The 16,192-nt window shown below is 23.8% G+C and overlaps 2 protein-coding genes across 2 annotated transcripts in view; both read left to right on the top strand.

Moving 5' to 3' along the window:
- The first annotated feature begins 1,628 nt into the window (after positions 1-1,628).
- LOC105367603 (BRCA1-associated RING domain protein 1) lies at positions 1,629-4,117 on the top strand. The gene is made up of 10 exons (XM_011506371.1): positions 1,629-1,786; positions 1,865-2,053; positions 2,309-2,327; positions 2,361-2,453; positions 2,543-2,623; positions 2,683-2,879; positions 2,946-3,176; positions 3,251-3,360; positions 3,451-3,569; positions 3,655-4,117. The coding sequence occupies exons 1-10, from the start codon at positions 1,710-1,712 to the stop codon at positions 4,024-4,026; spliced, it is 1,488 nt and encodes a 495-aa protein (XP_011504673.1). The 5' UTR covers positions 1,629-1,709; the 3' UTR covers positions 4,027-4,117.
- Positions 4,118-8,151: 4,034 nt separating this feature from the next.
- The window catches only part of mas (trypsin-like serine protease domain-containing protein masquerade), a 16,415-nt gene continuing 8,374 nt past the window's right edge, over positions 8,152-16,192 (top strand). The window contains exon 1 of the mRNA XM_011505770.1: positions 8,152-8,635. Within this exon, the coding sequence (XP_011504072.1) occupies positions 8,542-8,635 (94 nt within the window). The 5' untranslated portion in view covers positions 8,152-8,541. The remainder of the gene's footprint in view (positions 8,636-16,192) is intronic.

The following is a 16,192-nucleotide window of genomic DNA, read 5'->3' as shown; positions in this document are numbered from 1 at the left end:
GCACAATTTCACTGTTTTTCTATTCATTTCTTTTATTTATACAAGTGTAGATACTAACGTGATAATTATTCTAACATGATAGACAGTTGTTTTATTTAGTTTTTATTTGCGGAAACTACTATTCATGTAAGTAAAGTATATTTTGAACTATAAAGTTGTAATGAAGATCGCGATACTACGCTTCTCAGCTACATGAAACTTTTAATTTTTGAAACAGATTCAACTGTGAGAGCTCTCTCTTTCCACATGAATGTTTTGTAAAGTTGTTAATTTCATGTGAGAGCATTGCAGAAATGATCCTTTGTACCTTACTTCTAGGCATCTGTTCTGTATTTTTATAGAAAAAATGACAATATTTATTTGGAAGCTTACAATATGTATAAAAATGCGTTTAAGGAATTAATTATGTTTAAATAAGAAAAATACTAGAACTTACTGTGATTGATCAGATCTGTTAAGATATAAAAAAATTACCAAATGATTATTGTTATTGTAATAAAATTTAATGAAAAGAAACTCAAATTGTTGATAAATAAAATTTAAATATGTAATCATTAACAAAATTAAGTGACCTTTTTAATACGTACTTATAATTTATTTAATTGAATGAGTAAATTATTTCTAAGCATAACAATTTTTTAAATTAAAATTAGGTAAATACAATTTCATTTAATATTTACATCCGTGTATATTTATAAAAGTATTACAGTAATATTCAATCTCTCTGTTATTTTTTATATTTATTGTCAATTTAAAAAAAAATTGAATTTTTTTTTATAAAATTATTTTATAAATGAGATCTATAATTTTTTTTAACGTTTTAACTTATTTTAGAAACAAAATTAGATATTATTAATAAACTCAAATTCTTTTTTCATATATTCACTAAAAGTGAAATTCTCCTGATATAAATGTTTGTGTAACAAAATATTGTTTTTTATATATGATACATTGATTGAAAAGAATAATTAAAATCATTCATAAAATATTGATGTTACTAAAGTAATATTAATTTATTAAAAAAAAATTTTTTATATTTACTGTACTTTACTATATTTACTATATTTCGTGGATAGTAAAAAATTAATTAAGTAGTAAGACTATTTTAAATTTAAATAAATTTGTTCTTGATTGCGTAATTTACAGAAATGTAATCAGTTAACCTTTCTAAAATGTTGTATAATATTATGATATATTTGCATAATATATATATATATGAACATAAATGTATGAAATACAGATATATTTTTATGCCTTGTATAAACTATAAAAATAATAAATTATGTTAAATTTATATTCTTGAATAATATTCACTTGAATAAATTTAATTTCCAAAAAATTCGTCAATAATTTTTTGATAAACACAGAGGAAGTCAATGATAATAACTGTCAACTGGAAAATTGAAACGTACGTATATTTCAAAAAATTTTTAAATCTATCTATAGCTTACTTTTATTGCTTTATAAATAAAGCAAATAAATGAATAATAAAATAAATGAATTTTATAGCACACTAAAAACAACTGCAGCAATATATCCATAGTAAAATTATTTTAAGCATTTATGATTAAAATCATTCCTAACCTTATTTCTAACTAATTTCAATTTTTTAATGGCCGGAAAAATCTTATCTGTTACATGTTTTTTAATTATTGCTGGTGAATTAAAATTGTAATTCATAAAAATTAAAAATAGTAAATTAAAAAAAAATGCCTTTGGATACTATATGGGTAAAAACACATACAATTTTAAATATTTTTTTTCAGAAGTTAACCTGTCCTAAATGGTAAGCTTTCAGAATATAAACATAATTTTGTAGTTGACATAATATATATATATTTTAAAAACTTTGTTAATCTTGTAGTCGAAAAATTCTTAATGATCCTCAGCAATTTTTAAATTGTGGACACTTTGCTTGCATGCAATGCATACAAAATGAGAGCGAATGTATACAATGTAAAATACCAGGAAAAGCATCTGATATATGTCCAGATCAAGATGTATCTGATTTAATAATCAATTTAAACGTAATTGCAGAAGAAGTAGGATTATCGTAAGTTGTTATTTTATATCGTTCTAGTCCTTAGATTTCAAAATATTTACATGGCCAAAGTAAATTTTAAATTAAATAATTTTGATTTTTGTTTTTACATTCAATTCAAATAATTTAAAAAATATATCATGCATATTGAAATATGTGTGCAATAAGAATGAAAATGTTATTATTTTACTAATTAAAATGAAATATATATAAATAAGTTTATGTATGAATATATATTTGTAAATATATATATATACTTATTTTCAGATTACAGAACAATAATACAAATTCTAATTCAAAATTCTCATTAATAAACAAAAATAATAAAAATAAAACTAATGAAATCTTAACAAAGAATATTAATAAAAAAAATAAGAAAGGTGAAACAGCTTTACATATTGCTTCTCGCTCTGTATGTTACATTTATACTTTGTATATTTTATTTAATAGTATTTCTAATTTTCAAGTAGAAAATATATTTTTCTCTGATCTCGATTGTAGAATAATGAAGATCGTGTTAAAACATTATTAACTTTGGGAGCAAATCCAAATACAAAAGATTTTGCAGGGTGGACACCACTGGTAAAATTGTGTAAATATATAAATTTTGTAATGATTTATAAAATATAATATATTTTTAGCAAGAAGCAGCTAGTTTTGGACTGTATAATATTTGTGAAGCTCTTTTAAAAGGTGGTGCCTTACCAGACATGCATGGATATGATAATAGAACAGCACTACATGAAGCGGTACTTAATGATGATTATGACATAGCTTTATTGTTAATGAATTCAAATGCTAATAAAAAGGTATTTGATAATGTAGGAAAGCACCCTGAGTTAGTATATGAATTATTATAATATTTCGTTTTAGAAAATGAAGTAAATTTATTTTTTATTAACAGGAATTATTGTAAATCACAAAACATAGCTGAATTATTTAAACATTCGCAAGATTTAACTGATAAATCAGAAATATTTTGTGAACTAAATAAAACATTAGAACATAAATTACTGAATCAAATAAGTACAGAAACAAAAATTGTTTTGTATGGTTCAGATTTGAGTCATGACAACCAAAAACTGCTCATAAAGCTAGGAATTGAAAAGAAATTAAAAGTTGTTAATACTTTCAGGTAATAGAATTATTTTTATATTATATTATTGTTTTATTAAAAGGACTTTTAAAGTTTTAAATTTTTTATAATAGTCCTGCAGTCAGTCATGTAATAATTGATACAAATGCAGCAAATTATATAAAACCAACTTTTGATATATTACTTACAATGTTACATGGAAAATGGCTAGTGAGCAGTGACTGTAAGTTATAATAATAATTTAATGTTGTTGAATACATATTGTACATACATATTATGTATCTTACTTAAATTTCATTTTCATATTTTATAGGCTTATTAATACTCAATGACAGTACTAATATCACAGTGGATGATTTATCCTTGTTTGAGGTAAATCCTCTACAATTAGATGATGCTTCCACTCGTGCTAGACAAACTATGGAAAAACAAGTAGAGATTTTATTATTCACGAGTGAATTTAATTTTTAAAGTTCTTTAACATTAACATAACATTTTTAATTTCTTGTTATTACAGAATCCCAAATTATTTAATAACTGCTGTTTCTACTTTGCGATAAAAAACTACGATTTTATTAATTATGAAGAAATGAAAATCACCAAAGACAGATTTATGAAACTTGTTGCGGCAGGTGATGGAATTACATTAAAAAGAGAACCAAAACCTGAACATATACAGGGCTCTGTAAGTCCTTTCCATGTTGCACATGATTCTAAACATTCATTACATAAATGTACTCATTACATAATTTATTTTGATTCCAATTCTGAAACTAATAGAATGTTATATAATATGCCATTTTTAAAATCATTACCGTTTATGTGGTTTGTAGAATGTATTCTTAGATATAAATTAGTAGATCCAGTTGATCTCGGCCTTTTGTCATAGAGTTGACAAATAATTTTTAATTTGATTAAAATAATAGTTACATTTAATTATAAAGATTTTACATAAAAAATTATAGGGATATGTATTTGTGTACTACACTAAAATTAAATTTATTTATATTGAATTGTTTTTATAATTAATATTTTTAGTAAATAAATGATTTATTTGATATGTAAAGGAATGACAACTGTTAATCAATTTTATTTAGTGTATTAATGTTTATTATTTTATTCATGAATAAAAAATAAATAATAATAAATTATGTAATATTATATAAAATTATGAAACTAAACTTCAATCATTTATTTTACATTTGTAATTATTATTTCTTTAAAATATTTTTACTGTGTATTTGATTTAATGCTTACATAATAATTTTGAAATTAGTTTAAATAAAAATAGTCATTGAATACTTCACTTGTTTATTTATATACAAATTTATTTTAAATAATTACAACAAAAAATAGCATATACTAAGCAGTCGAAATGGCTTCGTTTAAATAATAATAGTATTTATTCATATCAAATTGAATAATTTTAGATTTTGATGTAACTAAACCAATGAGATAATCTAATGTTCTAATGTTCAAATGATTTAAAAATAATGGTTTCATTTGAGTACTTTGATCATTTATATATGAGTATCACACATATTTACTGAAGAAGTACCGCTAATTTTATGCATGAACACTTACGCTTGTATAAACTTACGGAAAGATCCGAGAAAGGAATAGTCCGTAAGTGAACAATCGAAAAATCTTATATTTGGCATAAATGACAATTCATTATCTGTATTATATCATCTGTATTATAGATATACGATAATATATGTTTTAATAAAACATGTCAATTTCCAGTTTGAGTTATATAAATACAAAAAAATATATATATATATTTATGTATATATTTATAAAATTTTACGAGACAATATACATTTTTAATACTTTTATATATACAAGTAAAAATCTTTAAATATTAAAAATTATTTGTATAAATTTTTTAAGAATACCAAACGTAATCAAATAGATATACATCTTTAGTTTAATTAAAAATGTACTTCCTATTTATAGCGTTCCATTTTTTCAAGAAATTCCGATTATAGTGAAAGTATCTTAAAATATACTATAATCTAGTCTATATTCTATAATTCCAAGCTTTAATTATATTACAGATACTTTCGTCAGATTCAGCATTAAAAAAATCTATTTAATTCGTCTTAACTTATTAAGGATATTTGTATAAGACGTTAAAAATTTGAATTAGAAATTAATGAATCTTATATGAGTCAGTTCATTAATTCAATTGGAATTACTACAGTTTTGGATATCAATAAAATGATTGAAAATTTTCATATATATTTTATAACTTTAAAAATCGTGTAAATTCGTGAAAACTTATCGATCAGAAATCCTATTTTCAATGTTCACTTTATAAATTATATATTTATTACATGAAAATCTATGATTAATATACATATTTTAACTAGGTTTATAGAAATTCAATGGTATAAAAAGAATACGGTTTTTTTATAATTAAATTAGCAAGTTATATTATACCTTTTACTTTACTTTTACTTAAAGTAATTAGTTTTTTTACTTTTAAAATTGTGATTTATTTACAGTTTAAAAACTGTGATTTTATATTAAAAATATATAATTATAAACAAATAAGGGAATAATTATTTTTCATTTAAATTAATTGATTGATAAATAAAAAATTTAAACTTTTACATTTATTAATTAATAAATGGTTAATGTTTTAAAGTGAATATAAGTATATTTATATTTTAATAATTATTTACGTTATTAATATAATGATAAGTGTAGATATTAAACTAGCTACATCAAAATTAGCTTGAAAATAATTAAGACCAGGCAATTCAACAACTTATTTGCATAGTATCAATAGTATTATAAAGAGGAAATATTCCGTTATTTTCGTGCAAGACTGCGTAGCATTTCAAAAAGTCTCAGCGGCGAGTATATTTCTGTACAAACGCACAGCGAAAGTTTCGAGCGTTCCCTTTTTAATTTATTCGCATGACAATCGCAAGAATAACGGAATGCTTTCAGAATTAAGGTGTTGTATAATATAATCAGATATATACAGTTTTAGTCGACCTCGAGAGCTAATAAGAATTGTTATTTCTACAGTGCTTATAATTATTTCGGAATCCGCTGCGCATATTTTTAATATTTAAGGAGGAAATTTTCAGTTATCAATCCTCTTTTCAGAGTTCCTTTTATTGAACATATTTTTTATAAATTAAATTTTCATTTTTAATTGAAATTAATCAAATTGAAGCAGAATAATAAATGTATAAGTCTCTTCATTTGGTTTAAAACAAACTCTAGTTAGGATAAAAAGAATATTAATAAATATCCAAAATACACTTTAATAAATAATTTGAAACTGAAATCATTTAATTTTATGTTTCAATTATTTAAAATGAATATTTTCAAAAAATGCTGAAAATGATAACACGGTTAAACTGTTTCTTTCACAATAAAGTTACTCGTTTGATTGAAACATAGTACAATTTAGAAAATGGATACGGTTGTAAATTATTTTTACTATTATATATGTCGCGTGTATTTAATTATTTATAAATTTTACATAAAAGTAAAAAATTCGCTCATTAGCACAATTTTATTAGTTGTAATTTATGTGGTCATAAATCTGCAGTATATCGATAATAAAAAATGATAAATATAATTCAAACAATTATTTCAGATATAGATATGGAGTTTTTTTAATATGCAAATTTTTTATTAAAATTATTAATATAATTATAGTATAATAAAGTAACATTATTATTTATTATTTATTTAATATACTTTAAAATATCGGTTGTTGATTTAATTGAAATTAAAATAAAAAATTGAAAATAATGCGGATTTAACAATGTATTAATTATATGATATTTTGAATTAAAATTTTTTAATTGGTCAAAAAAAAGTTTTTAATTCATGTATCACATTTTTTATTATAAATTTACATAATATTAAAATTAATAAAAATTATAATTAATAAATGATTTAATGAAAACAAATTTTTAGTGTTTTTCATAATAAATGATATTTTCTGTAAATTTTACATAAAACATATACGTACATGTGGAAATAAAATTCATATTAGAAATATTACAAATGAAATAACATTCAAAATAATAAAAGATTTTTTTGCAATAGAATACTTACGGTTGTAAATACTCAAAATCATATTCTTGATATATATATATTTATATATAGTTAGATAGATAGATTTTAACCTTTATGATTTAATATTTAAAATAAATTTATCACATTGATTATGTTAAACATATAAAAAATAGCGTATTTAACTTAATGTTTGATGGTCAATTAATTCTTTACTTTCGAAATAATTAAAATTAATTTATGTAAATGAGTAACAGTTGTTAAAAAAAGACAGTTGTTAAAATTATGATGTGTATCGATATAATTAATTTTCTATGATCAATATTTTATGAAAGTATCCATTATAAATTAATTAATATAAATGAATAAATTAACCTGGTCGCAAACATAAATTCTGGAGCTTAATGTATCAATTTCGTACAAATGTAATATCTTCTACATTTAAGGATTGTAAAAAATCCGTTTAAATAAGTAATTGCATATTAATAATTTAAATTGTAAGTGATATTAAATTTATTACAGAGCGATTAAACGTAAACGAAGTATGCAATGGTATTTAAAGGCAAACTTTTTTCACGTGACATCTTCTTTTTATCTCTTTTGTTATCCTTTTAAAAATTGAAAAATTCTTCGGATATTTATCCAACCAAGTTTTTTATTGTGAACATGACCACAAATATGTACTCATTATCATAGCTGCTCTCTTTTTCCGCTTCCTCTCTCTTTCTATGCACCTACCGAAGAGCTAAACGAGAGAAAAATGTGCTGGCCTCCTGTGCAAGGAAAAGGGAGAAGCAGAGGTCATGCGGAAATCGAAGATTCAAGAAGAAAGAACGGGGAAAGGAAAGGAAAAAGTGGGGAGTGAAATAGGAGAGAAAAGGAAGATGTTCTTTCTGATGGTGTCGCTTCTGAGCGAGATGGATTAAGAGCATGCAAGACTCACCGAGAGAGAGAGAGAGAGAGAGAGAGAGAGAGCGTCTGAAGAGAGAGGCAGAGCGCAAAGAGGTTTAAGGAGGGCAACGTTCCTGCAAGAAGAGACAGGTAAGAAAGACACTTACGGGCACCGGTAAACCTCCCACTTGGCTAGCTCTCTCCCGACATTACGAGCAGCTCTTACCTTGAGCGTCACACACCCTGACCCACAACTTGGGAGACCGCTTGGGCGCCGTCAATACGTCAGTCAGGGCGATGAGGCTGGAGCGCGCGCGCAATTAGGGTTATAAGATCGCGTTAGTCTGTGTACCAAGAGATCGAACCAGCAGGAAAGAAAAAGAGAACGTCGCGAGCTGTTGAATATCAATCGACGAGGTGTTACGATATCAGGAATAAGTAGAGGAACGCAGCTACCGAGAGCAGGATGCAGCGAAGGACCATCCTAACGCTGCTCCTAATGGTCGCCGGCGCCGTCATTGGCCAGGATGATGACTCGCTCGCCGGTAGTTTTCTGTCAGGTAAGCCAAGGACGAGTCTCAAACAGCCTTTTACAAAGATCACTCTATTCTGACTGAACGATTACTATCATAATTCGTGACAGGTGTATTACACTCTAATTCATTGTTTAATGTGGCAGATTTTAATATTTACTTAGCTCATCCTCCTATTTAAATTCTATAATAAATTCTATGTTTATCATTAGTAATAATTTTTTATTTTATTTAAATATTTTATTAATTCCTATTTCGTTTTTACCAATTAGTACATAAAAATATTAAGATTTCTTTTATCTGCCATATCTATTATGCAATCTTCAAAATATTTAACTGAGTTATTAATAAAGCAAATGCTGTTGTGTATCGATTTAACCTAGAAATTGAAATAAAGCATGTTACATTGCTACCCTCAAGATGCTAGCCAAGCTGTTCTTATTGATATCAATAAACATTCCTCATACACAGATCGAACTTTCTAACGTGATTGCCATCACAAAACAATTTATAAAACCTTTTATTGGTTTTGTTATCCATAAACATAACCAAGTTTATATTTAATTATATAAAGTAATTAATTGCCTTCTTATACAGGTGTATTTCTCAACTACAATAATCAAGCAAATAATGAATAATATAATAAAATGAAGTTGGGCAACTTTTTAATGTCCATTTAAATAATGACAAATTATAAACGTAAAACAATCATGTTATTTGAAAAAAATAAGCGATTGCTAAAATAGTAACACTCAAGTTCATATACCTAAATTCTATCCAAAAAAACTTAAATTTTATTAAATAGTACAGTTCATAGTAAACAGTGGTTTCTAAGTATGTTATAATGTGAAAAAATGAAAGAGGAATATATTTAAACAAAAACGGAATAAAAGATACCTTATTTATACCACTGCGGTTATGTCAGGCAAAACGAGCGCAAAAATTTCGGTCGCAGGCGATTACGGAAAAATAGAAATTCGCGCGCCTTGTCTTACGGCACAGTTATATCTCGAAGGATGCGACTGGCCCACTTCGAGAAGCAGCGCGAAGACAACGGTGAGCAAGGGAGAGCGGTCGTATGCCCCTCACATTCACCTACGTACACACATGTTGCCGATGTGAAAGAAGGCCGCTGGCAGTTTTAAGCATTTATATGCATGTGTATATATATATATATATATATATATATATATATATTAGTTAAATGGCGTATGAGCCAAGAGTTGGGCTCGGGAGGGGGGGAGCCAGAGCTGAATATAAAAAGACAGTAGAATGATTATAAAAAATGAGAAATTCACGAAATTACTTCTATTATGACATTAATTTTTTCACAATGCCATATATTACAATCTCATACTTTTTGTCTTTTAAATACAATTTTTATAATCTCCGGGATTTACTTGTTTCTAACACCAGTTAAAGAACTGCATCTGTTTTGTTTGAATTTTGGATTTGGTACCAACTAATTATGTTTTTGCTGCCATACGAATCTGTTTACAATTCTCTATCCTAAATAATATATTATATAAAATATAATTTAATTTTTAATTTTGATTGATTAACACAAATTTTGCAAATTGAAGTGAAATTTACTTAGAGGCTGATAGATTTAAATTTAACTTTATTATATGGAAATAAACTGAAGATAAATTCATAATTTTAATCAATACAATGTTTTTTTCTTTTACATTTTTATTTGTATTAAATGAAACGAGTTTAATTTTAAAATAAACATGCAAAGCATAAGTGATAAATTTTTTAAATTATTTTATTTGAAAATGAAATACTTCTAAATTTTAATTATTGTCTAGTGGTATTGAGTATTATCATCTAATTAATATAAAAATAATCTATAATAAAAATAGTCTATTTATTTGAAACAATAGAATTTTATAAAAAATTTCTTAAACGAGAACAATATAATATAAATAATATAAAAATAATTAAATAGTTTTTTAATAAAAACATAAGGAAGTTCGAAAATAATAAATCATTAAATAGTACAATTAGCAATTATGTAAGTTTTGCATGTGTTATATAAACAAATATGTAAATATGTTGATATCATTATTTAGATGAAAACCTATTATATTTTTATGAAGATCAGTTTTTTATCAATAAATCTATGAAAATATTTTTTAAAGTAAACAGTAGGTTTCACTTTTTATTCAATCTGTAAAGTACTAGACTAAAAGTTTTTATCATACTTAAAATATATATTGATAAAATTTTGATCACAAATAAAATTTTTTAAATAATTTTTATTTCTTTATAATTCAAATTAATTTTCAATAAAGCAATTAAGAAATAAGCTGTAATATTAAATTCTTAATTGTATTTATGAATTAGTGCATATATTTATTAAAATTTTTAATAATTAAACAGTAAATTGTCTTTATGAAATGTCTATATTCTATCATTTTCTATAGTTAAAATATAGCATTTTATAATACACTCAATAAATTATTCATAAATTAAAGTTTTAAATAGAATATCTTTATTTATAATATGTTTTCCATAACTAATACTTATTTTTTATTACAATCTTTGAATATAAATCACAGAAAACGAATAATAAAAAATTCAATTAATTACTTAAAGTACCACAAAAACCTTGAAAACCACAGCAGAGTCTAACCAAAAAAGCATTTCATAGATTTAATAAAAGTTTGTTACATACTAATATACTTGTTAATTTTTTTATAATTATAATTTATTTAATTTTTATTTTTATTATAAATATTTTAATTAAAATACAACTATGTTAAATCTATCGTCTTTCTAATTATGTAAAAAAAAATATTTCATTATTGCATACTCAGTAGGTACGAAAATTACCATGAAATAAACTACAAATAATTATTCTTAATATAAGTAATAATTAAATACATTATTCCTTTTTCTTATTACTATGAAAATAAAATTATTTTGTATTCTAATAAACAATATCTTATCATTTTCAAAGATTCACGGTTCTTTACGTTTGATATACATAAAAACTATTAGAATAGGTATAATAGTGCATTATTTTCCCATAGAATAAAGGAAACATATGAGAATAAGTTTTCCTTGAGGCTTGTCTCCAACAATCACAAGGGCTAGCACTAAATAAGATTTCATGTTGGCGTGCTTAGCGTTGCCAACACACGACCAAAGCCATTTCTCCGTAGCAGTCTAATAAACATATCCTTGTTGAAGGCGCCACCGGCATCCTCTGCGACACGTGTTTCATGCCGTCTGCTTGAATAACAACCGTTACGGTTATTTGGGGCCGTTATATGCCTATATATAAGCAAAGTCATACCGGCGCGAATTCCGAACCGACGTGAATTGCTGATACGCGGTCACGTGTCTCTCTCTCTCTCTCTCTCTCTCTCTCAATACTAATACTAATCACTAACTACACTAAACTATCTGACCACCATACAACTTTCATTGGTCAATGTCACTAACCTAATAATTTTTGTAGGTATACCTATAATCCTTTTTCCATTGATTTCATTATATAGTTCCAAGTTACAGTTGTATTTACTTTCTGCCTGATTCCATCTCTCTCTCTCTCTCTCTCTCTTTCTACTTGACAACGATGAAATCCTCAATCTCTGTTTTCACGTATAGTATTTACCAAGATTTATGTTTCCTTTTGGAAAATAGCGGTCCCATTTGCATATTTTGTGCAGAAAGTATTTGAATCTTTTTTAGAATATCACAAATTTTTTAAAATTATTAAAAGGAATGTTAGAGATTTATCATTATCAAAAATTATCGTAAAGAACAGATTTTCATCGATCATAACTTTATGAACACAAATAAAATTTGTTTACAATAATTTCATTTTAAAAATCTATTAATTGCAAATTAATTTTTTTCTTTTTTTATTTCCAATGTAAAATATAAACATAAAATGTTATTACACCATAAACATTATACGTTTATATTAAATTTACTACGATTTATTAAAATAATATCAAATTAAATCTTTTAAAGAAAATTTTTTATACAAATTTAAACTTATTACACATGTAATAATATATATTTAACATTTGCATAATGGATATCTTCATAAAAGTCATTATAGGTACATTATTCAATTTGTAATCTTTATTTTAAGAGATAGCAGTGCAAGTTTTATATTGTATGGTCTTAACACCAATGTTCATTAACCTATATGTTGTATAATGTTAATATTATTAAAAGTATTATTATTATTATATAATGATAATATTTTTAAACAATAAGTGTACAAGTATTTAATTTAAAAATTTATTTTAATGCTTAATATTTGAAGATATAATCATAAAATTAAAAGAGAAATATAATATAAGATATATAAATAATATTTTTATGTCAATTATTTTACTAATAAAATATATAACACAATCTAATCGTATTTATATTTGATATTTGAAAATGCAGTTTCTAATCAGATTATGAAGTAACAGTAAATTAAAACAAAAACAAAATTTAGTATATGTTGCTTATTTTACATACAAATATATAAAATAAAAATGCATGGGAATGAGCATCGAGTGTTAAAAAGTGACTATGTTTGTCTTACATTTAGTATTTTTTTTTTTTTTTTTGATCTAACGGGGATTTCCTGCCAGCTTTAGTCATTCGTCGTATATAATTTACGGCTATATGGAAATCACCAGATCCATTCCACATGCAAACAAAACGAGCCTATAATATGTTGAAAGAATTTATTATACACTAACAAATGATGTGATTGTAATACGTAATCGAGCTGTAAAAATCAAACGCCGCAATAAGAGAAATTTAACCATATGGGTCTTTACGTAAGAAATTCTATATTTGATTGGGATCGTTATGAAGTATAATATAATATGCCATTAGGTTGATATATATTAATATAATAGTGATAAGCTTTTTCAAAAATTATATCTTACATATTTCTAAATACAGCTCGAATGAAATTACTGCAATAAAAATACTATACACTCTTAGATATGATTAACCTTTCATTTTATATGAGAGAATTTAGAAGAATAATAGAAGATATAAGCAAAATATTATTTTTGTCTTTAATTTATAGATTTTACTAGCATGAGCTAGTAATTAGCAAAAATATTTAATGACATAATTTTTATTACAATTATACAACAGAGATTATTTTTTCAGACAAAATGCATATTCATGAACTGAAATAATATTAAATTAAAATTTAAGTGTATACTAGTCTGCATACTTTTAGATTCTACAATAAATAATGAAAAATCTAGGTTTCAAAATTAAACACAAATTTCAATTTAACACATATTAATAACAAATTGAACTTAAAATTAACAGGATAAATAATACATACTTGGATATATTATGTATTTGTTATCTTACTAATAGTTTAATAAAAACAATTAAACATTTTGAATTTCTGATATATTTTTTAATGTTTATCAAAATTAATTCTTTATATATCAAATAATTATTTTCTAATTAAAAAAAAAAAAAAATTGTTTTAGAGCCTTTTATAAAACTAAAAAAAAATTTTTATTTGTTTAAAAACTGTAAATATAAATTAATTTAAAAATAATTTGTTCAATATTACTTTAAAAATGTATTTAAAAGAAATAGTAAATTATTATCTAATATTGTATATTGTAAAAGAAATATAATTTTGAGAGAGAATTGCATCGTATCTATAAATTTTTTAATAAATATACAATTTATATTATTAACATGACTTATTTGAAATTATTTATATGATTTGTATAAATTTTTATATTATTTATGTATAATTAATATAATTAATATTTATTTATATATAATAATATAATTTATATTATATTATTAAATTATATTATATTATATTATTAAATTAAATTATATTATATTATTAATAATATAATAATATAAATTATATATAATATTATATATAAATATAATTAATAAAAAATTATAATTTTTGATTTTACTAAAGTTTAATAAATCAATTAAATAAGTTTTTTAGTATTTGTTTATCAATGAATGAAAATAATATGTCTTGTTCTAAAGTTTATCCTAAGTATTTCTGACTACGTTTTAGAGTTAATTCTAATTTTATCTATATAAAAAATTTCTACAGTACATATACAGTGTCGATACAGCATTATTTGCTCTGAGAATAGTGATCGCAAATATATTAATAGTAAAATAATAAAAAATTTTATCCATTATATTTAGATATTTCAATATATAGAGACAATATGAAATATTTTAAAAATGTGTACACCACAAACGGTCTACAATATAATATACAACACAATACAATACACACACATCTAGATTACAGGACGCAGAAAGTATATATATTAAGCGACGTCGAAATATTACACAGGATAAATTACAAGCAGTTATAATAAGAACTTGATAAATTTTTACAATTGACATAGGAAAACAGCTGTGTGACCTGTAACATAATTCTTAAAAAGCAAAAAAAAATAATTGACGTGAGCTTGAATAAACAACTACAATCGATAGATATCCGTTTCTTCATACAGTATTTATTTCAGAAAAGCTACTTGGAAGAAAACTTAAGTCAACCACTTATTTCGTGAAAACTTTTTATCAAATATCGATTAAACTCAGTGTCTTTTTCAATCTTTTTTCAAGTAATTGGCATTATGTTTTCTTTTTTAAACGAAACGAAGATGAGCACTTACCGTATTTCAGCTATTCGATTGCTTCATAGAACTAAGTCTCGTAAACTATCGAAGTATGTTGAGAACTCGGGCAACAACAAATCAAGTTTCTTAGCGATGAAATTAGCAATGAAAGCATCCGCCCTCGCGAAAAAAAGTTGAAATGATTCGAAACTCGAAACTATTCTAAGTTACATTACATGAAATTTCCTGAAACACTTAATTTTCTTTCGAATTTCTATTATTTTGAATTTTTTATTGCTACATTTTTTGCACCAGTAAAGTTTATTTATGATATCGTTTACACTATTAAAAATTTTCGTTAAATGAAATAATTTTTATAATATTATTTGTTAAAAAATAATTGATGAAAAAAATTGTTGCAAATGTCTATAATTAAAATTCACTCTCATAATTTAATTATTTTTATAAATATTTGCACAAGAAATATACTTTTTACTGTAGATTTTTAATATAAATTTTTTATGAATAAAACATATTCATTTGTGAGTAATACTTGTGCGAAATTTTTAATCTTTATATTATATCTGCTATAACGGTTTATACCTCATTAACCCGAGAATCTTTTAGAATTTACATGGAAAAAGCTGAAAAATTTGCATTATAATAACGTAAAAATATGTTGAGTGTAGATATAAAGAATCTAGTGTTGTTTACTTAACTTGATATCAGATATTGGGTAATTAAATAAATGCATTGCGATTCATGTCTCTAGTTCTTTTATAAAACTTTTAGAGTAGATATTTATGTTACCATTTATAAGTAATTGGATTACTTAGTCATATACAAATAAATAACAATAACCAGCAAATAGCATACACCATAAAGTCACATACTTTATTTATTATTCAAGTGACTTTAATATTTAAATATTACATTCAATTTTGAAATATTAAAAAATATCGTTTACTGGTATCTCTTTCCC

This window comes from Ceratosolen solmsi, unplaced genomic scaffold (assembly GCF_000503995.2).
Source record: "Ceratosolen solmsi marchali unplaced genomic scaffold, CerSol_1.0 scaffold7, whole genome shotgun sequence".
Classification (NCBI taxonomy): Eukaryota; Metazoa; Arthropoda; class Insecta; order Hymenoptera; family Agaonidae; genus Ceratosolen; species Ceratosolen solmsi.
This window is presented reverse-complemented; position numbering and strand designations above follow the sequence as displayed.